This window comes from Alnus glutinosa, chromosome 4 (genome assembly GCF_958979055.1).
Source record: "Alnus glutinosa chromosome 4, dhAlnGlut1.1, whole genome shotgun sequence".
Classification (NCBI taxonomy): Eukaryota; Viridiplantae; Streptophyta; class Magnoliopsida; order Fagales; family Betulaceae; genus Alnus; species Alnus glutinosa.
The window spans coordinates 2,052,016-2,069,164 of NC_084889.1; the positions used below are offsets into that span (position 1 = coordinate 2,052,016).

The 17,149-nt window shown below is 35.9% G+C and overlaps 1 protein-coding gene across 1 annotated transcript; it reads left to right on the forward strand.

Moving 5' to 3' along the window:
- The first annotated feature begins 12,068 nt into the window (after nt 1–12,068).
- LOC133867483 (zinc finger protein JAGGED-like) lies at nt 12,069–14,373 on the forward strand. Its single transcript, XM_062304261.1, has 5 exons — nt 12,069–12,253; nt 12,368–12,459; nt 12,714–12,845; nt 13,069–13,153; nt 13,418–14,373. Coding segments are annotated over exons 1-5 (831 nt in total). The 5' UTR covers nt 12,069–12,251; the 3' UTR covers nt 13,938–14,373.
- Nucleotides 14,374–17,149: the final 2,776 nt, after the last annotated feature.

Genomic DNA, 17,149 nt, shown 5'->3' on the forward strand with positions numbered 1-17,149 from the left:
TGCTAATAATTGATTATCAGCAACGACTATAAGGTCGTTGCTATTTCTCTGCATATTATTAAAACTAAAAAAAATAAAAACATATCAGCAACGACTTATTGTCGTCGCTGATACCAAGTCATTACCAACGATTGTTAAAGTTGTTGCTATTAATTTATTATTAGCAACGACTATAAGGTCGTTGCTATTACTCTGCATATTATTAAAACTAAAAAAAAAAAAAAAACATATCAGCAACGACATATTGTCGTTGCTGATACCGTGTCATTACCAACGACTGTTAAAGTCGTTGCTAATAATTAATTATTAGCAACAACTATATAGTCGTTGCTATTGGTCTTCAGATTATTAAAATTAATAAAAATAAAAGCACATAAGCAACGACTGATTGTTGTCGCTGATACCTAGTCATTAGTAACGACCATAAAAGTCGTTGCTGATAACCGTTATAAGCAACGATTTTAAGGTTCGTTGCTGATAACCTGTTACATCTTAAAATTGAAATTAAAATTAAAACCCACATTTATATATAAAAAAAAAAAAAAAAAAAAAAAGAGAGAGAGAGAGAGAGAGAGAGTTTCTTGTAATGTATTTTTTGTAAGTTTTTATTATTATTATTATTATTATTATATATGCACCATTCTATTCAATTTTTAGCAATTTTTTTTTCCTTTTTTTTTTTATAATGCAAAAAATCAATATTTTAAATCTAAATTAATTGGTTGTTGAACAATTAATTTTAGACGATCATTTGTTGTACATTACTAGAATAGTAGCATGCAAAATTCTTGCACGTTACTAAGTTGGTATGATTTTTTTTTTTCAACAAAAATAATTTAAAAATTTAAATTATTAATGTCGTATCAAATTTAACACCGCACTAAATAATAATGATATGATCTATCATGATCGATCAGATGATCTACCATGATTGATCGGATGATCTATCGATCTTATTGACCTATCATGATTGATCGGATGATCTATCGATCCTATTGATCTTTCATGATTGAGCGAATGATTTATCGATCCTATTGATCTATCATGATCGATAGGATGATCTACCATGATTGATCGGATGATCTATCATGATCGACCGGATGATCTATCAATCCTATTGATCTATCATGATCGACCGGATGATCTATCAATCCTATTGATCTACCATGATCGATCAGATAATATATCATGACCGATCAGATGATCTACTATGATTGATCGGATGATTTATCGATCCTATTGATCTATCGGGATTGATCAGATGATCTATTATGATCGATCAGATGATCTACCATGATTGATCCGATGATCTAACGATCATATTGATCTATCATGATCGATCAGATGATCTATCATGACCGATCAGATGATCTACTATGATTGATCGGATGATCTATCGATCCTATTGATCTATCAGGATTGATCAAATGATCTATTGTGATTGATCGGATGATCTACCATGATTGATCGGATGGTCTATTGATCCTATTGATCTTTCATGATTGATCTGATGATTTATCGATCCTATTGATCTATCACGATTGATCGGATGATCTATCGTTCCTATGGATCTATCATGATTGATTGGATGATCTACCATGATTAATCGGATGATCTACCATGATTGATCGGATAATCTATTGATTCTATTGATATTTCATGATTGATCGGATGATCTATCATGATCGACCGTATGATTTATAATGATCGACCATATGATCTATCATGATTGACCGGATGATCTATCAATCCTATTGATCTACCATGATCAATCGGATGATATATCATGACCGATTAGATGATCTACCATGATTGATCGGATGATTTATCGATCCTATTGATCTATCGGGATTAATCAGATGATCTATTGTGATCGATCAGATAATCTACCATGATTGATCGGATGATCTAATGATCATATTGATCTATTATGATTGATCGGATGATCTATTGATCCTATAGATCTATCATGATTAATCGGATGATCTACCATGATTGATTGAATGATCTATCGATCCTATGGATCTATCATGAATGATCGGATGATCTATCACGACCAATCAGATGATCTATCATGATTGATCGGATGATCTATCGATCCTATTGATCTATTAGGATTGATCAGATGATCTATTGTGATCGATCAGATGATCTACCATGATTGATCGGATGATCTATCGATCATATTGATCTATCATGATTGATTGGATGATCTATTGATCGTGATAGAGTTTGATCGACTGGACTTGACACAGTGAAGGTTCAATTAAACGTCCGATCAATCCCAATGTAGTAGACTGATCGATCATGATAGATTAATATGATTGATTGACTTTCTAATCAATCATAGTGCATTAATTAGTCCGATCAATCGTTATATATAAACTAAAAAAAATAAAAAAAAAATAAAAATTTAAATTTAAAAATAAAAAAACTAAAAAACTTATTTTTATTTAAAAAAAAAACTTAAATTTTATTTTTTAAATTGAGAATAATCTCATTTGATTAAAATTTTATTTTACTTTTTGAAATAAAAATATGAACTCATTTTAAAAAAGTAATTATTTTAGAAAATCTCTCTTTTCTTTTTTTGTTTTTTTGTTTTTTTTTTTTAAAAAAATTATTAACAGAATTTTCGTCATATATCAAAAGAAAAAATAATTTTAAAATTTTAAATCTTTTATTTTTTTAATTTAATTTTTATATTAATTGGAGCTTTTGGGGGGGGGGGGGGGGGGGGTGTTGGCGCGCGGGACACGAAAAATTTCGTGTCCCGCGCGCACCCCTGTTTTTTTGAAAAAAAAATTTCACTCTTTCTCTCTTCAACTTTCTTATCAGGGATTTTTTTGAAAAAATCGTAACTTTCTTATCTCTCTCTCTCTCTCCAAAAGTCTTACTATAAGCTCAGAGCAACTCTCTCTCTCTCTCTCTTGTATAAGCTCAAAGCAAAACATTTAAGAGCATTCCAGAACCTCTGGCTCAGATCGTGATGTCTAGCTTCAAAGCCTGCAGCGATCCGTGTAAGCTTTTTCTTTTCTGTGCTTTTCTTTTTTGGTAAAGCTCTCTTTGAGCTACTCAGCTACAAGATAATCACATTGATAACTGAATGTGAAGAATGCCAATTTTCGAAAGAAGAAATGGCGATTCTTTTTGTTGGATTTGTCGACTGTAAAAGATCTCTCACTTTCTTGCTTGCATGTGGTGTAGAGTAGCGAGTTGCTTTAAATGCAGGAAAATAGGAAGAAAGAATTCCATGTTTTGAAATTATGATTCATTATCATCATCACTATTTTGGGACCTGAGAGGATTGGAAGTACATTGCTGTCGTTTTCTCAACAGTTAAGAGAATGGTCGCAGTTTTGATGATGTTGTCTACTTATGTAGCTTCAGATATTAAGTGACAGAGGCCTTATTTTCCTTCACATTTAATGCAATTTCTGGCTAGTTTACGCTCTGTTTGATTACTGAGAAAACACAAGAAATTTAAAGCAATCAAAGTTGTGAATCTTTGTCTTTGAATTATTTTTAAAAAAAAATTAAGAAGAAAGGAGGAGGAAAAATCCAATACTGCTAGTTGGCTTAGTTGAATTGAGGGTTACCTGTACTCTAGACCAAAAAAAAAAAAAAAAAAAAAGAGGCACAAGAATTAATTAATTTTTTTTTTTTTTTTGTCTTTCATATTGAATTTATTTTCTCAGTTATATATATATATATATATATATATATATATATATTATCTTTATTTGTGTCTTCCTGCCATGCATATATTGAGGGCATTATGTTCCATTACCTTTTCTATTTTTGAAAGTTGATGTGGTAGTCTTAGGTTCAGCAACTTGATGAATTGGTTTCATGTTTTATTAAGTTTTTATGCCTTTTTTTTGGCAGGTGGATAATGTTTTGCAGTTCTTTCTAGAGAATGATAGCTTGGAGTTTGAGGAGACAGTGAAGAAATATTCTGATGAACTAACTGAAACGGTATTTTTTTGAAATCCTTCTCTACAGTACAAAGCATGGCATATTCTTGAAATCATGGTTACATAATGGTTATGTAATAGCTGAGTTGAGGTTAGTGTTTTTTTTTTTTTTTTTTTTTTTTTGTGATTTCTTTGATTTTCCATCCTCGCATGAGTGGTTGGATATTCTTACGGTTCTCTCTAGAAAGGTATGTAAGGCTATCTACTTAATGCACACCTCTTTCAGTTTCTATTTAGTTTTGCACATACTAATTAATGTTTTTTTGACATATTTAGAATAGGTCACCATTTCGTGATTTATATCAAATGCCTTTTTTTTTTTTGGTATCATAATAATTTGTTATATGTTTGACAATCTATACTCTACTTATATATAGTGTGCTTTTTTCAACTTTACAGAAAACTTTTAACGACAAAAAAGCAAGTACATGGATCCAAGAAGAAGAAGAAGAAGAAGCAACTGTGTATCAAACAATGTAGAATAAAGTGTAATCATTGAGTGTAATTTATGTTCAATGTGAACTTTAGTTGCTAGGCTTGAACATATATATACTTCTTGTAATTCATATTTTTAATTAAATGTAAATCATATTTTATTCAAAGAGAGTGAAATATTTTGTATGGTGTAGGAATTTAATGGCAAATTTAACATTGATAATCATATAAATAAAATAAAAATTTAACAAAAATAAATAAATAAATATTATTAGCAACGACCTGAGACTGTTGTTAATAAGTTGTAATAAATGTGGATTGTCAGCAACCACATTAGTGTCGTTGTTGATAACCCACTATCAGCAACGACATCAGTGTGTCGTTGCTGATAATTCACACTATCAGCAACGACTCAAATGTTGTTGCTGATAAGTGTACAATATCAGACAATATCAGCAACGACACTGATTGCGACGACACCAAGCTTATCAGCAACGACAAAAAGTCGTTGCTGATGAGCAACAAAGACCATCTTTTTGCAATGACTTATCGGCAACGATATGTCGTCGCTAAAAGTAATTAGCAACGACTTGTATACTATTAGCAACGACAAATTGTCGTTGCTAAAGACCAAATTTCTTGTAGTGACAGCCATATTAACTCACAACAGGTAGAAGCCATGGCCCTATACTCAGATTCAGCAGAGGACCGGGAGACTGTCTGCTGCTTCTTGGACTTCCAAGAGATTAAGGACTCTCCAAGAAAAACACAATAACCGGTTACTGATCGACGAGTATCTGGACACCCTGCCTAATTAGCATCACAAAATGCTTTGAGATGAAGATCAGAATTAGAAGGAAATAAAAGTCCTTGTCCTGGAGAGTGCTTGATATATCTCAGTAATCTATGAGCAGCATCTAAATGTGGTTGCCGAGGTTCCTGCATAAACTGGCTGAGATGTTGGACAACAAATGTTAAATCAGGACGGGTAATAGTAAGATAGATCAACCTTCCTACAAGGCGTCTATAGCTAGAAGGATCTTCCAAAAGAACACCATCCTTGCTGGAAAGTTTAAGATTCTGTTCCATAGGGAACTTGGCAGGTTTACAAGCCAATAGTCCAGCATCTTCAAGTATTTCTAGAGCATATTTGCGTTGACAAATAGAAATACCTTGAGCAGACCGAGCCACTTCTAACCCCAAAAAATATTTGAGAGAACCCAAGTCCTTGAGTTTGAATTTCTGATCAAGGAATATTGTCAAATCAGAAATTGCTGCAGGATCATTACTGGCTAGTATTATGTCATCAACATAAACTAGAAGAGCAATAAAAGAAGATCCTTGAATGCGAGTAAAGAGAGAATAGTCAGCTTTAGACTGAGTAAAACCGTGATTGAGCAGAGTAGTAGAAAATTTAGAGAACCATTGTCTAGAAGCCTGCTTCAATCCATAGAGAGATTTAATAAGCTTACATACTTGAGACTCCCCCTTGGCAGCAAAACCCGGAGGTGGAGTCATATAGACCTCTTCATCCAATTCCCCATGCAAAAAAGCATTATTAACATCTAATTGGTGAAGAGTCCAATTTTTAGCTGCAGCAAGAGCTAATAGACACCGAACAGTAGTAAGCTTAGCCACGGGTGAGAAAGTTTCATGGTAGTCCAACCCTTCGGACTGAGTGTATCCTTTAGCTACAAGACGTGCTTTGTAACGCTCTACACTTCCATCAGCCTTGAGCTTCACTTTATATACCCATTTACACCCAATGGCCCGTTTACCCGGTGGAAGAGAGGTCAAAAACCAAGTGTTGTTCTGCTGTAAAGCAGAAATTTCTGCATTCATGGCCTCACGCCAATGTGGAAATTTGACAGCTTGATGAAAAAACTTTGGTTCATAATGAGAAGAAATAGACAAACTAAAATGTTTATGAGAAGGGGATAAACGATCATATGAAAGAACAGAGGATAAGCTATAAGGATTACCTGTATCATTGCCAGCTTTGGTCGTTGGAAACGACTTCAGTGAGTTTGGAAGAGAAGCTAAATGACAATGGTATTGCTGCAAGTACTTAGGAGCATTCTTAGGCCGAGTAGAATGCCTAAGAGGTAAAGAAGTAGGTGGAGGTTGAGAAGAGATGTCAGGAGAAGAAATGGGAACATCATAAGAAGAGACAGGAACATCTGAACAGGATGTATGGTTATCATCAAGTGGAGGTAAAGAAATAGGAGTAGGAGTACAATCAGGAATAAAAGAAGGAAAAGAAGTAGATGGAGAATCTTGGAAGGAAGGAGATGAAGGAAGAATAACTCCCTGAGAATCAGTGTGTATCATTCTTGAAGCATATGGAAATATGTGTTCATGAAAAATCACATTGCGTGAGACAAAAACTGATTTGGTGATTAAGCTAAAAAGCTTGTAACCTTTAGTTCCATGGGGATAGCCAATGAATATGGAAGGAATTGACCGAGAATCAAATTTGGTTCTGTCACGAGTAAGGGTAGAAGCGAAGGCTAGACAACCAAAAACTCGAAGATGGGAGTAGTTAGGAGGAATAGAAAATAGAAGCTCAAAGGGAGATCTGTTTGACAGAAGGGGAGAGGGAATGCGGTTGATAATATGAGTGGCAGTCAATACACAATCACCCCAAAAACTCAAAGGAAGATGAGCTTGGAATCTCAAAGCTCGAGCTACATTCAATAGGTGTTGATGCTTTCTTTCAACAACTGAGTTTTGTTGAGGAGTCTCTACACAACTTAGTTGATGTAGAGTTCCTTGATGAGAAAAAAAATCATTCATTTGAAATTCAACCCCATTATCAGATCTCAAAGATTTAATTTTGAGGTTAAATTGAGTGTTAACCATAGTAAAGAAAGATTGAACAATTGATCGAGATTGAGATTTATTGTGCATAAGATATATCCAAGTGTATCTACTAAAATCATCAACAATGGTCAAAAAGGAACGAGAGCCATTTATTGATTGAACTGAAAAAGGACCCCAAATGTCAACATGTACAAGATCAAAAGGATTTTTAGAAACAGTGGTACTAACAGGAAAAGGTAAGTGTCGTTGTTTGGCCATAGGACAAACATTACAGACCTTATTAGAGTCAACAAAAATAGAAGGAATTAAAGCATGCAACATATTCTGCCGAGAAGTAGACAGATGACCTAATCTATAATGCCATAGATCAGAGGAGGGATTCTTAAGAGAAACAGCAAGAACCCGAGAATGAACATTTGCTCTTGGTGCTTGCAACAAGTAAAATAGGCCTCCTCTTTCTTCACCCACTCCAATCGTTTTCCATGTGACCAAATTCTGTATGAAACAGTGATTAGCAATGAAAATGAGACAGCATGCAAGATATTTAATCAACTTGCTTGCAGATATGAGATTGAAAGAAAAGGAGGGGACACAAAGTACATTGGTTAGGATTAAGTGTTCTGAAATTTTGATGGTACCTATATGAGTGACACTAACAAGTTCACCATTTGGCAAAGTGACAGAGGTGGAAACAGTGGCTGTGATGGTGGTAAAAAAGGAGATGCTATTGACCATATGGTCAGTAGCACCAGTGTCAATAATCCAAGGAGAATCCTTTGGATTATGAAACTGATTGGTTTTGATAAATTGAGAATGAAAAACAGAATATTTGGAATGAATAACAGAAGTGAAAGCAAAAATACCTGTCATTTTGGAAAAGAGATGATCTTGATTTGTAGGTATCATACCTACTTGATTGGCGGAAGCATGAGAAGATTCAGCTTGAGGCTTGATAAGAGCTAAAAGCTGATGGTATTGTTCTGCAGTGAATGGCAGTTGTGGCAATGGTTGTGAGGAATTATCAGCAATTTCTTCTTGAGAATGCAGCACCGAATAAGCACTTGGTTTATCAGCAAAACCAGTAGAGGATGGCCGCTTTGTGAACTTGAATCCAGGGGGATAGCCGTGCAATTTATAGCACTTATCCACGGTATGTCCAGCAATACCGCAATGAGAACAAATCGGTCTCTCTTTTTGATTATAAGACTTGGTAAACTTATTCTGCTGCACTGGTATAGCCTTACTCATCAAGGCTGCCGTATCATGGGTTAAAGTTCCGAGAAACACTTCTCTTTGGCTTTCTTCTTGAACAACCAAGGAAAACACCTTGTTGATTGAAGGTAGAGGATCAATTAAGAGAATTTGACCTCTGATATTAGAGAAAGAGTCATTGAGACCCATCAAGAACTGAAATATGTATTCTTGATTATAATTTGCAACAACAGAACTCAAGGCTCCACAAGAACACGACGGAGAGCATGTACAGGTCGGAATTGGCCTGTAATTACTCAATTCATCCCAAAGTGACTTCAGACGGGTGAAATAAGCACTTACCGAGAGATTATCTTGAGCAAGAGCAGAAATGGATTTCTGCAATTGGAACAATCTAGGTCCATTCTTCTTGGAAAATCTCTCCTTCAAATCCATCCACATTTCAGAACATGTGTTAATGTATATAACACTTGCAGCTATTTCCTTTGAAAGAGAATTCAAAATCCACGACAAAATCATATCATTACATCGAGTCCAAGCTTCTGCTCCATCTGGATCAGACGGCTTGATCAAAGTTCCATCAACAAACTTGAGTTTATTTTTGGCTCGCAATGCCATGGTCATAGACCTACTCCAGGTATTATAGTTCTCACCAATCAGTGGTTGAGAAACTAGAATTGCACCAGGACTATCGCCATTGTGCAGAAAAAAAGGATTAGAGAAATTGTCAATAAGGGAAGAAGAAGAAGAATCTTGTGAAACAGTCGCTATGGAAGGAATTTCAGAAGAGCTCTGATACCATATCAATAACCGAACGGTTTAGGTGAAAACAGAGAAAACAGAGAATGGGAATGAAATCTGTAACTTGTATTGAATAATTATCAAGTATATCTTTTATACAACTTGCAGAAACTTGAAGACTAAGCTACGTTGTAATAAACCACACTGATTAACATCTAACTAACTATAGTTAATACAACATCTAATTAACTACAGCTAATACAACATGTGATGAAAAACAATAGAGCATGTGCTCTCTAGGTGACAGCCTGGATATCACATTGTTGATCTGTGTGCTTCTTGCTACGACATTCTGCAGTGGACATGTTGCATGTAACTGGTTGTGTGAGATGTTGATACGAGCAACCAGAGGCATGTTAGTAGCGAATGAAGGAGTGACTTGGTTTGTTTTGTGATCGATTTGAATTGTTTGGCAAACGATTCAATGAATTGGCTGATCAGATTAATTGTCACCTTAGCCGTTGTTAATGGGCATCGCCATCAACCAAATCCGGTTTTCGCGAAGGAGGATGGCGAGGATATTGTCGATGGGGAGTTTCAACGTGAAGGAATTTGAAGATCCTTTTCAATGTTCAATGAATTGGAATTACCTACTAATCTATGATACTGATTTCAATGGTGAAAATTTTGCGAAGATAAGTTCTTTGTCATATAATCGATCAATAAGCTGACGAAAAATGGGATACATATCATATGTTTGATGAAATTAAAGTCCAAAGAGTAAAGTACCATAATAGGCTCTTGAAAAATTAATTTTGTCAATTTTTTTGAGGTTGAAAATTTTCTATCAAGTTTTTCAAACTAAAATCTTGATGTTAGCTTTGACATATTAGAGGAAAATTTGATTTGTCGTGGGGTCAAGAAATAATTGATTATTTTTGGGAAATTTTTATGGAGAGCGAGTCGATGAAAATAAATATAGAACATGTGAAAATTAATTTATTTCAAGTTGGTGTGAAGAATTTCATCAGAGTCATGTTATGGTCAATTGTAAGTTTTTCTCCTCTGATATCAATCAGAGCCACATAGATTGTGCATTTGAGTTTGCTCCACACCATTTTTATTATGGACGAAAGGAAAGATGATTGGTGTGGTGGTTCATCTTTTGTTATTGATCAGAAGAACAAGATGGAAGGTATCGATTGGGCATCTGAAAATCGAGGGAAAGATTATTCGAATTCAAAGCTAAGTTCTCTTCAACTTGGGAATAATGATGCATATCAGATTGCACGTGACTTCATGCAACTATAGCAAATTGATCGATAAGCATGAAAACAAGCAAACTAGGCACAATAAAATGGCCATATATGTTGATTCCGATATTATATGAAGGCAAGCTTGATGCCATTAGAAAGCTTACCGAAATGGCTACAATTTTGTATTTGACAAAAAATTCCAATTCCAATGTTCACTAGGTCAAAATTGGCCGTTAGCAAAAGTACAAAAATTTGGTTCAGGAAGTTTGCTTGACATTCACTTGAGCGAGATTGCGTCTAATCGCAAGACATAAACTTCGCTCGAGCAAATTTGAGACAGTTTTAAATAAAGGTTATTTTTGTAATTTTACTTTTAAATAAAGGCTATTTTTGTAATTTTACTTTTAGGGTTGAATTAACTCTAAACTACTTATCTAAGCATAATTAATAAGGGCAGGTTGACCGACCAGTTTTAATTTTAGTTGATGTTATTTTTCAGTTTTATCAATATGAGACATTATTAAAAGATTTTTTTTCCCCTATTCCATATAATTCTTAGATTTTTTTTTTTTTTTGAAAAAAAAAAAATTATAAAAATTTATGAGTTAATTATTATGTTGGCAGATTATGCTTCTTATTATGCAAAATTGCATGATCAGTTGGTATCAGAACAAGCTGCGCTGCATCCGGATACTTCACTCGATAGGCTACTTAATTAATAAGTATATAGTTTGTCATATATTATATATGCTTGGTTCAGCTCAGAATGAATTGAAGGAGATTTGTTGCGGGCTTGTGCACAATCTCCATTGTAAGAATCATATACTTGGATACTCTGGGAATACACGTGATGTTCAATTTAAACTACAGCTATTAATTGGTAGAAGAGACAAATTAAATAGCAATAGAAAAGAAAAGAAATGAAAATAAAACCACTTGATGTTCAAATTGATTGAAAACGACTATGTCCTTGATGAAGCAACTGGGAAAGCTTCCAAAGAAAAAAACAACCAGATTCGAGGGATATCGAGTGAGTCCATTGTGGCTAAGATGAGAAAAACCCTAGTAATTAGAATTTGATAGTAACACTTCCATGATCCATGGCAATCTCAGGGTATCATGCATGTGGACCACAATCGATCTTTTAGCATTGCAATATGCTCTTCTCAAGCATGAAAAGAACTACAGCAGCATATGTCTGCAAGGCAAGGTTTGTCTTCATCGGCCCTTAAGGTATATAATAAATGTCATCTTTCATTTGCTGGGGGAGTTTGCTTTAATGCTAGATCAGATCGATGTACAAAAAGGACATGAGCAATATTTGATTGCGATCCATCTTCTGGTGAAATTGTTTTATGGCGATCTGATAACTAATATATGCATTTGGGGATATCATTGGACAAGATACTAGTAGTTTGTAGAGCAATAGACCTAGCCCCCCTCGAGTAAAGGCAAAACTAATTAAAGCAACGTCCCTCTCATTCCCTCCCGTCTCAACCAAACCAAATGACACATATATACCAAATATCTAAGCCCTCTCTCCGCCCCCACACTTGCCTCTTTTTAAAGTCACGAGACCCACTGTCCCTTTAATTTGTTCTTTCAATTTTCTGAGAGAGAGACAGAGAGCAGAGCAGAGGAACTGATAGAGAACTTTCAAAGCTCTTTTTCTACCACCATCACTCAACTAGCCTCTATATTGCAGTCTCAAACTGAAAGTCCTATAATTTTTCTAAAAGCTTTAGTGTTATCTTCCCATCTGAAAGATTGTTAACCTCATATTTTTCTGTCTTTCTCTGTCGGTACCATGTAGGTCTTCCCCACAACATGAGCTTCAAACTACTAATTATCTTCTCCTCTACTACTACCCAATGTTCTCTTAACTCTCTCTTTTTGTGGCTTTTGCTCTTTGTTGTTTTGCAGGAGACCCGAGGGGAACCCCTTGGACCTAAACAACTTGCCTGATGATTTTAGAGATCATGGTAAACAGGCCTTCGACGACAGCTCCTCATCCGGTACTACTTTCTTTCTTTTTTTCTCCCTCAAACTAATTAATACCCATTTTCTTTAATTTTAGCAACATAATAAACATAAAATCAAGGAAAGTTTCCTCTTTTTCTTTTTCTTCTCTATTTTGAAATAGGAGCTAAAGACCATTGGTTCAACATTACACTTGTTGGTATCATTGGCGACTTGGGTAATTAGGGTTGGGCTTTAGGGCTAAGGGGGGTCTCTTCCAAGTTACTTTAACTGGTCGTTTTGGTTGCAGGCTACAGGAAAAAGAAGAGCGGCGGAAAGGATGGAAAAGACGAGTGTGGGAAGGTCTATGAGTGTAGGTTTTGTTCCCTCAAGTTCTGCAAATCCCAGGCTCTCGGGGGACACATGAACCGTCACCGCCAAGGCAAGTCCTTTCAGTTCAGTTCCTTTCCGTTGAGCAAAGTTCCTAGCTAGCTACTAGCTAGTGTTTTTATTATATATATTTTTGAGACGATGATTTGCCCATGAAGCGTGGTCATGTCAATCTTTAGGAAAACAAAGTCGGGAAAGTTTGCTGAAATTCTTGGTGTGAGGCTGTTGAATTTGATTTGATTTGATTTGATTTGATTTGTGTGTTGGATGGTCAGAGAGGGAGACAGAGACACTGAACCGGGCTCGTCAGCTGGTCTTCAGTACCGATACCCTGGTCGCCCAAGGGGCTCCTCACCTGAGGTATGTACATATTTTATAATGCCCCATCGCTTTCTTTCTTCACTACCTCTTTTCTATCGTTTTCTTCTTGTTTATAAGAATTTTTAAGGCGAAAAGAATAGACAAATCAAATGACCCATATGCTATTTTGAGTTACTCACTTGATTTGATCAAACAGGAAGAAAGTTTTAATTTGGCCAATGAAAAATTAATCTTTTCTTGTTATTCTAGCCACTTCAAGTAAAGTAATTAATTAAGGATGCCCTCCTGATATTGTGATCTTAGCTGCTGCCAACCAGTCACACCAGGAGGCTACCATCCAGCAGGCAACATCGGAGACCCAACAATGGCTCTCAGGTTCCCGAGATTCTTCACCGGTTCTCCATCCACCCAGTTAGCACCACAACCACCTCAAACATATTTATACTCCTCTCCGTCGCGCCCCATGTCCTTTCCTACGCCTTATCCTCAACATCCAATGAACGATTACTATGTCGGCCATGTTCTCAGCAGTAACCAACAATGCAGCCTCCCAAACATAAACTATGGCGGAGCAGACTCTAGTTACACTTGCATTGGTGCACCTGTCGGACAAGGGTTTCCGCCGGGTGGCAGCCGGCCGGGCGCGGACTTGCAAGGATCGGCAGTGGGAGGAGGAGGAGGAGGAGGAGAGGGAGGTTCTGGTAGAGACGGGTCACTGCAGAATCTGGAGGAGGGATTGAATTGGGGCCGGAGCTTTTCAGGGACGACACAGCAACGATTGGATCCTCCACCACCGATCAATCGGTTTCAAGATGGGTTCTAAAGAGAGATTTTTTGAGTGATAGTTTGAAGTACTACTATTAATCTACATTGACACGCCACCCACAAAGACAAACATAGAGAGAGAGAGAGAGAAAGAGAGAGACTTAACAAGCTGACAGATGGGGTCGTGAAAGGAAGGAGAGAGAGGTATTTGGATTTTCTTCAGGGATTAGGACAGCTTTTGAGCTCATGTATATGCTCAGCTACTTTGGCATGGAGCTCTATGGGTGTATTGAAGGGGATTTTGCATTGGTGTGTGAAACCCCACTGTTGAAAAAGGTGCAACTAGGCCTGCTGGGACAACAAGTTAGATTTGAACTGAAACTTCCCAACCGAGTTCGTTTTGCATGCCACTGTTTTCTCTTTCTTTTCTTTTTTTTATTATTATTCTTAATTTGTCGATCAATTGCCATTTTTCTTTTTTGTACGTGTTTAATATTTTGTGCTTTCTACATTTTTTACGAGGGGGTCGATTTGTTTCTTTCGATCTACCTTTCCACAACGTGGAAAATTGGGGCATTCTATATGGTTTCTCGAAACATTTATAGTTACAGTGTCATAATTAAGATGCTTGCACAATAGGGGCAACGACCTATTTAGAAGTTGCAATTCCATTCGGCACTTTTGCTAAAAGTTTCCTGACCAGAAACATCAAATCGATCTGTCCAGAAAGTCTGTAAGATCAGCTGTTCAATTCTTCCATAAAACCCTGTCTTTTTTCAATATTCACTATAATTTACATGTAACTGAAAGCAACGATCGATGCATGCTAGTACATAGTCAGGGATAATTTAATTTTCTCTCTCCTTATTATTTGGTAAATGAAAGTGATCGATCTGTGTAGCAATATCTATAACTTTGCCCTTTACTACGTACGTACTTTCTGTAGGCTAATACCACTCATAGATTTTCACTTCTATTTGCTTTGAGGTTGAAATAGGACCACGATAATTTTCAAGAGGAATAATTAATGGCAAGAGATCTAAAAATCAATGGATTTGTACTTCACCTTTCAATTAATTGATCGATGATTTCGATTTTCTAAAATTTTTTGTACAAACACAATAAATTGTTGCTAACACAAGGTATCCAGGTATTGATAAAATATTGCCGATAGTTGAGCCAATTAAAAAAAAATTTAGGGCCCGAGCTTGGTTGAAAATATTCCACAAAGCCAATAATTAAGCTTCTATTAATTTCACTAATGATGTATCATGTACGTGGCAGCCAATCTGGTAGATGTGCCTCCAAAATATGTGTTTGTGTGTACTGACAAGGGGTTCTAAAGGGACGAGGATCGGCATGTGTGAAATAGGGCAGTTTTATTTGAGAGTTTGTTCGGGTTCCACCTATTTGTATGAGTGTTTAAGCAACCCGAAGAGGTGGGGCTTAGGGGTGTAAATTTGGAGCCGTCTCCAAAGTTTCCGGTTATTGAATTTCAATAACGTACTTGCTCCGAAACCGAGTACACCAGTTAACCAGGAATTACCCAGTTACCTGGGTGAAACCGATTATCCGGATTGGTTTATGTGAACTAGATCATGATAGCAAAATGAATTTGAAATTATGTAAAGTTTATATGTGAGAAAGTATTCAATTATCATCATTTAATGCAAAAATTATAAAGCAATAACACACTCAAGCACCAAAACAAAAAGATTTAAAGAACAGATCTAAAAATGAACTAGATTTAAAGAACAAAAATGAACTAGCTAGATCTAAAAAAAATGAACCAAATCTAACCTAACTGTTTGCTTCTTTTGCTTCGTCTGCTTCAGAAATCACTAGACCTGTAGAGAAATAGAGAAAGACGAAGTCAGTAAGCTAGGGTGAGAAAAAATCGAAAGATCAAAGACAAAGGTTGATTCGGGCGAAGGAGAAGAAAAACTGAAGGGGTGTATACTGTTGTAATGGATATAATTGTAATGGTCATTAAGGAAGAGCAATCAATACAAAAAGGAGCAAAAACTAAGCATGCACGTGGACTGAAGACAGTAGTTTGTATTCAGTTGCAAAGTTAGTTTAGAAGTTAGGTAGTTAGCTCTTGCTGCAAGGCTTTATAAGCCAAAGTAGTCCTATGTATTCAGTACGGAAATTACTTGGATCAATTTGTTGTTTTGTTTTGTTTTCTTTCTTTTCGAGGTTAGGTTGGGCTCGAATCAAACTACCCTTATCTCAGAAAATAAGTTGTTCATTACAACTGTGTAAGGCCGAAGAGCGTGACAATGGGGAGCGTGATAGTGTGAAGAAAAACTAAGAAAAAGTCTTCTTTCAATCTTTCAGACTTTCAGTTCGCTGTGTCTTTATGAAGAAGAAGAAGAAACATGCAATGATAAGAGAAGAAAATGCAGAAAATGGAAATAGGAAAGGGTTAAGGGGTGTTACGGGTGTAACATTAGGGTAAAGGGTAGGGGGTAATTTATTATTATTTTTAATATATTATACACCTGGAACCGGTTATCCGATTATAACCGGGTGCCTAGAAAATAAATAGCCGGCTTCGGTTTCGAGTACCCGGTTATACCAAATTGGTTTTCCGGTTACCTGGAGCCTGTTTTTTGACTGGTTATAACAGATCTGAAATTACATCTCTAGTGGGGGCTTGGATAGACTCTCACATAGACTGTCCTATTGCACAAAATCATGTTCCATCCTAAAACCTATTGGAAATAGATGTCATCTCAAGAAAAGAGAATGATATAGGAAGAGAAGGAAATTACCAAACGAAATTTTAAAGCCTACAGAAAAAATAGAATGAGAAAGAAAAACCTCTAACATGTATAGCTTAGAAATTAAGAACGATTGAACTTTTGAATTTTAGTGTCATGAAAGATATCTAAGGCTCAAACCAGAAGAGCTAGATAGCTGAAGTTATTCCATTTCTTTTGGCAACCAACAGTATAACTAATATCCTCACAAATTCTACATTTATATATAATGGGTTTACACCAAATCACCAGCTTTGGGAAGAAGCTTTTCCTCTCCGGAGGACAATAATTAGTTTAAAAGGTACATTCCCAAATGACCCGCCATTAATTAAGGAAAAAATCACATGCTATATATACCCCTTTTCCTATTGATTGCATCGTTCAGTGAATGTCAATTATAAAAATGTTTTACAAAAGTTTAGTCTAGCTAATCAATACATTCTATGCTATTGTAAAGCAAAGAAGCTAGGGTAGTCTTTCTTCTTCGATCTATCTTTTGATATCT